This window comes from Zootoca vivipara, chromosome 3 (assembly GCF_965207765.1).
Source record: "Zootoca vivipara chromosome 3, rZooViv2.hap1.1, whole genome shotgun sequence".
NCBI lineage: Eukaryota > Metazoa > Chordata > Lepidosauria > Squamata > Lacertidae > Zootoca > Zootoca vivipara.
This window is the reverse complement of record NC_142586.1, coordinates 48,663,210-48,669,763: the sequence shown is the minus strand read 5'-3', so window position 1 is coordinate 48,669,763 and position 6,554 is coordinate 48,663,210. Positions and strand designations below refer to the sequence as shown.

The following is a 6,554-nucleotide window of genomic DNA, read 5'->3' as shown; positions in this document are numbered from 1 at the left end:
CAATTTATTATGAGCTTGTGCAGGTGTGTCAGGAAGGAAACATGGACCAAATCTAAACTAAGCCACAAAGGAGGACAAATGGGAAAATATAAAAATTTTCTCCGATGCTACCCCTCCCCCCAAAATTAATGGAAATTAATTGGAACTCTTGAAGATTTCAATGAGACTCATATAGAATAATTTCCCGGTGAGCTGCAACCATCATTTGAGAATCAGAATAACCCTTTGATCTTGCTTCCTCTCTTGAAACAATTTTATTTGATAGCCTCCTATCTTACCTAAGAATAGTGATGAGGCCTTTTAAAGACTTAGAGGAATTAATATTATACACATGCTTGATTAGCTTTATCTCTACAGAAAATAAATTACTACTGAATAGAAACAAAATAAGCAAAACAGTATATTTGACAAACTTGTTTTATGACATGGTTCCTCTGCATAAGTAAACTAATTTCATGTGGGTGGATAAACCCAATTAATATTTTCAAGTAAATAAAGGCGAGGCATCATGAAAGGCTCTTAGAGGCTATTAAATCAGCTCAACACACAAAATAAAAATATGTAATGAAATTTTTTATTTGTGTACAAAATGTCATAATTTGTCAATACTGTACAGCAAAATATATTATCACTCACATCCCAAAATAATCAGACAATATTTTACTACTTCTCTCTCTCTCTCTTTGCCCTTTAAAAATGGCAATACTGTTTTGGCAGTTCAGCAGCTAAAAATAAAGTGCTATAATTACGTAGTCTTGGAATGCCTCCACTTTACAAATGTGATGCACAATCTTGTATACAACCACACTGTGGTTCCCCCACACGCACACAACCAAAAGCTTCTGACTTTTCACATTCTCAAGAATACACACACATAAAGTGCTACTGTTTAAACATCCCCCCCCCCAAAAAACAATTTCACAACATGTATCTGGTTCATACCAGGCACTGTAATTCACAAAAGTCAAAGATTGTCACTTTGTGCAAAACTACACAGAGGAAGAAGTCACTTAGACATCACTGGGGGATCTTGAACGGAAGGACACTTTTGATTGAAAGCAGCCACAAAACAGAACCCACATAGACCTCTGAATTTCTTGGTTTCTGTAGGCATAAATGATAGGATTGATCATGGAATTGTAGGTAGCAGGTAGAAGTGTGGCATAAGTGTACACAGCAGGGTAGCGGGAATCTCCAACTACGCAGTAGATAGCAAAAGGTAACCAACTGGCTCCAAAAGTCCCAAGGATTATAGCAAGTGTTGAGACTCCCTTTTTGGTTGCAACATAGTGAGATGCAGTCAGAAAATGTTGCTGGAGTGCTATCTGGTGTGCATGCCTGCAAACTATTTTGCAGATTTTAATGTACAGGTGCAGCATGAGAATAAAGATGACAAAGAAGGAGGCAGACAGCAAGGTCACATTACTTTTGGTCAAGGGTCTCACAATACTGCATGATGAATAATCTTCTAGGCAATTCCAGCCCAAGACAGGTAGCAGTCCTAAGCAGAGGGAAACCCCCCATGTGATGATCAGCATCATATGAATACAGAGAGCAGTCTTCTCAGAGTAGTAAGTCAGTGCGTTGTACAGGGAAAGGTAGCGATCAACTGTGATGGCTAATAAGCTACTCACAGAGGCAGTAAAAGAGGCAACTAGGAAGCCAACTGTAATAAGGCTGATGGTTTCTGACTGGATCACATACTGGAAAACAAAATTGAGGATTAGGCCAACTCCAGCCAGTAGGTCTGCTGTGGCCAAGCTCCCAATCAGCACAAACATTGGGGTTCTTAGGTTGGGAGTGTAGAATATAATGGCCACAACGATCGCATTTTCACAGGCAATGATGGTCCCAGAAATGCAGAGCATAATATCCCAAGGGTTGATGATAAAGATGGGGAGCTTGGACGAGAGCTCCAGAGAAGAATTCTGGTTGCTGGCTTGGATCCAGGGCACAGGGCTCCTGGTTTCATTCAAGGCAATGCTTTCATTCATCTCTGCCACAGCCAGGTATGCCACCTGCAAGGAGAAGAAGGAAGGAAGGAAGGAAGGAAGGAAGGAAGGAAGGAAGGAAGGAAGGAAGGAAGGAAGGAAGGAAGGAAGGAAGGAAGGAAGGAAGGAAGGAAGGAACAAACAGGGTGTTAAAATAATCCCTTTGCCAAAGCAAAACAAACAGGAGAGAAGGAAACACAGAATAATATCTAAGTTAAAAGGACAAAATAAAAGAAGGGAGAAATCTAACACGAATGTGAAGGAAACATGTCTAGTCTAGTCTAGTCTAAGGCACAAAGAAGTGGGGATTAGCATCCATAGGCAGGAAAGAAGCCACACAAACCCATAGAGCCTGGTGAATAGTAGCTGGTGCGTTCAGAGAGCCGCGTTTGCAAAAGCCGACGGGCGCTCTCCGTGGTGCTGAAACTAAAGTTTTCCCTCCCTCTTTAGGAACGATCCCCAAAGCAGGAGAGCCTCGTTCGCGAAAGCAGGCGACTGACCGCATCTCGCCATCGCAGCCTATTAAGATCCCGCTGGTTTGGTTTAGCTACGTGCTGCGCTCTCTCTCTGTCCTGCGATTCTCCCGCCACACACCCACACCCGCAGCACTCGCTCTTACTCTGCTTCAAGGCTGAGAGAGGTTTCTCATGGGTGCTGCTTCTGCCGCTGCTCGCCGCCGTCTGTCCCGTCGCGTGGCTGGAGCCGCGTACCTTCTTTGCCTTTGGCGGGCAGGAGCCGATGAGGCGGGAGCAGGCGGCTGCCACCCTGCGCGTCTACCGATAGAGCGAGAAAGAGCCGGAGCGCTCTCAGGCGGCTCCGAGCTTGACGTAGAAATGACAGAGGCGAAGGCAGGGCCACAAGCGCGCACATGGAGCACTGGCCCCGGACAAGCCCCCGCCTGCCGAGGGAGGGGGGAAAGCGCGCGCGCAATTAAACTGGAGGGATGAAAGAGCAACGCGACTGCGGGGAGGAGGAAGGCACCGCCGTGCAGAGACGCTGAGCCCGTGCAGAGACGCAGCGGGGCGGGGGGCGCTGTGGAAGGCGGATGGGGCGCGAGCAGATACACCAGTCGGGAGCGGGAAGGCGGGGAACAGCAGCGCCCAAGGGCAGGAAAGGGAAAGAGGAAGGCGGGAAACGTTGCTGTGGGGGAAGGCCAGGGGGCCGGCAGGGCTGAGGGGGAAGAGAGGAGAAAAGGGGCTCGTGGGTGGCGAAGACAAGCCAAGCAGGGCGCACAGACAGGAGGCACTCAGCTGCAAGCGCCCTCCCGCCCTGCTGCCTCAACCCCGAAAGAGGCCGTCCGTTCTGGTTCCTGACCATGCAACGCGGTAGTTGAGATTTCCCCCACAACGCGAGGCGCTTCCCACGCCAGTGCGGTCGTGGGGGAGCTGCCGCTCACCCTGGCCCCCTGGAGTGTGAGACACGTGTTTGCAAACATGTGCTGCTGCATCCACACTTTTACATGGAAGGGGTTGCACTCCCTCTGAAGGAACAAGTTAGTAAGTCTAGGAGTGCGACTGGATTTGCTCTGTCGCAGCTGTCCCAAGAAGACTCCTCAGCTAGGGATGCTTAACCCCCACTTCTGGCTGCTCACTGGTTGCCCTTGTTTTTTTGGTCCTGTCCTCAACAATCCATGCTCTAGTCTAGTGACTTTCCATTTGGACGACTGCAATGTGCTTAACATTGGGCTACCCTTAAAAGTCAGTATGGAAGCTAAGACAAAAATATATCATGGAATTGTGTGTAACACTCAGTTTCCCCATCAGCGTAGTGGAAACAATAGTGACTTTTCTCAGACTGCTATGGGAGGGATAACAAAAGAGTTCACCAAGTACTATGCAAAGTGAATGCACTACATTAAATTTAAAGAAGAAATAGTACCGTAGTAGTAGCAATTAGCAATTCTTAAAGGACTCAGTGGGATATACTAAACAAGTGCTACCATGCAGCCCAATGCTGTGCACAGGGAAAGGCTTAGCCAATTTCTGTGGGACCTACCCTCAAATAAAGTCTCAATCTGAATAACTTAGGCTGTGTACACAATATGACATCTGAAGCATGTTCTTTCCCTCAAGGAATTCTGATCACTGTTGTTTTAAATTATTATTATTATTAATTATTATTTATACTCCGCTGGGAATTGTAACTCTGTGAGGGGTAAACTACATTGCCAGTGGCACAGCTAGCCACTTGGGATGCAAGCCCCATGCTGCCGTTTTGGGCAGCATGGAGCCTGCAGGCACCCAAGCCACCTTGTCACTCTCAGGAGAGAAGCGAGGCTGGGGCACGGTAAGTGCACACACACCCGGCGGTGTGGCGCCCAGCGCCCCCCCCATCCTTCCTCCCCAGGTATGCCTCTGTGCAGTGCCCAGAATTCTTGGATGGAAAGAATGTGCTTCATATGTGCTTTAAAGGTCTAGTGTGTATGCAACCTTAGTGACTAAAGATCAGAATGTTGTAATGCAACCTTCTTTAAAACTGCATTGAGAACAAAGAAGACTGAGGAGAAGATAAGGTATTAGAAAACGGGTTGAGAAAGTTGCCTTATATCAGAACTGGAAGGAGAAGATGTAGCACAGTGAAGGTTCTTTTCCCACCACCACTGCCCACCTATCTCACCTAACAAAAACAAGACTAGTCTTTGTCAAAACAAAGAGGATAATTAGCACCTGCTAATGATATACGCTAAAGGAAGTTTCCTTATACAGTACTGTACCAAATCAGATCACTGGTCAATCTAGCTTGCTCTTGCACTGACTGACAGCAACTCTCCACTGTTTCAGACACGGTTCTCTTGCAGTCCTATCTGGAGATGTTGAAAATTAAACCTGCACCTTTCTGCATGCAAAGCATTTGCTACAGCACTAAGCAATGATCCTTCCCATACTATCAGAATAATATTTGAAGCTTTGGACCATGTGGGGAAAATCCATGCTGCAGCTCAGCCCCAGGCCGGCATTGCCTTTTAGTAAACTGGACTCATACTAATTGAAGGAGAAGCCTATGTGTGGCCCTAGAGCTTCTCATATTGCCCTGTTGAGATAGGAAAGAATGGCACTTCAGTGACTGTCAGGCCATCAGTACAAAGGAGAGCCTAAGGAGAGAAAAAAGACACCTGCAAAGTGGTAAGGAAAGCCACTTTCTCTATTTCTTCTTTAGGGTTTTTTAATATGTACATGTAGGTAAAATATTTTGGTGTTGTCAGTATGAGTTTGATTCATAAGTATCTCAGTGTTCCCTGAATTTAATTTAATTTTTTTTTACCACAGCCTGGGTCCTGTAAACACCAGTTTAGAAGATATACTACCGGTAGCAGTTCTGCAACAGAACACATGAGACTTCTCTAGATGAACATGTTAATCACAATGTAGGAAGTAGTTATTCAAGCAAAATATTTTTTCCGTACTATTTTAATAATCTGCACACACTCATCAGACAACACAAGAATCAAGTTTATGTTGCAGTGGGTGTTGATTGCTACAACAGGTTTCTTAAATAGGCCATAATGGCTAGTACAACTGATAGTATCTCATTCACCCAGGGTGAGAGTCACAGAAAAACAAGTTTCACTGTAGCCTGTGAAGTGGGATAGAACACTAGGTTTTTGCAGAAGGCTAAAAAGAAGGAGCCTTTATGGGGGTTCCAATGCTCTTTTATCTGAAGGAAACTTGCGCTCTTTATAGTTTCTGTATGCTTGATTAATCCCACACACTCTGTACATTTGGAAAGATATAGAACATCATAAGACACACACAAGTTCTTTCTCTTCACAAAGAAACTGACCCTGTAGAAGGCCTTTGGGATTCCCTATTACTGAGAAGAGTTAAATCTTTGGAAACCCTTGATACAAGAGTCATAGGCTGCAGTCCTATACACACTTACCTAGCAGTAATCCCCATGGAACTCAATGGGTCTTAGTCCTGGTGTAGACATGTACAGAATTGTACTGTTAGGGAATGCTTTCATTACCCGTTTCATTGTAAAAGAAAAGGGGCAATAAATCCTCCAGGTTTGCAAATATATATTTATTGGGCTCAGTGTATTTCAAATATCTTCTTCAGAGGCATGATCAGTTTGAGACCGGGTTTTTTTTTGGGGGGGGGGGAATATGCACAGAGGCTGAAGTTTCAAGTTTCAAGTTCATCCTAAGCATGCTCCTGAAAAAAATATTCAAAGCACACTGCACCTGGGGGCTTCCTCTCTCCCTGTCTTCAAGTTTAGTGTCCTCCTGATACTCTTTATTTAAAAACACAGTTTCTTCAACATCATTCACTATGCTGTACTCAGATAGAATGCATAGCTGCCAAGTTTTCCCTTTTCTCACGAGGAAGCCTATTCAGCATAAGGGAAAATCCCTTAAAAAAAGGGATAACTTGGCAGCTATGAGAATGACGTTCAAAACTAATTTGAATAATGCAGCTGCTGCTACTACATGTGATCAAGATTAAAAATCACATGTAGCTATGAAATCAATTCCTTAAAGACACATTCCAGCTTTGATTATCTCCCGTTTGGAAGAGGATAATTAGATAACAGCAATTAAAATGAAAATCTTTGCACTTCTTG

At 44.8% G+C, this 6,554-nt stretch overlaps 1 protein-coding gene across 1 annotated transcript; it reads right to left on the bottom strand.

Moving 5' to 3' along the window:
• Positions 1 to 559: 559 nt before the first annotated feature.
• On the bottom strand, positions 560 to 2,670 carry GPR6 (G protein-coupled receptor 6). The gene has a single exon (XM_035110721.2). It carries the CDS (start codon positions 1,992 to 1,994, stop codon positions 1,011 to 1,013), a length of 984 nt encoding a protein of 327 aa, XP_034966612.2. The 5' UTR covers positions 1,995 to 2,670; the 3' UTR covers positions 560 to 1,010.
• Positions 2,671 to 6,554: the final 3,884 nt, after the last annotated feature.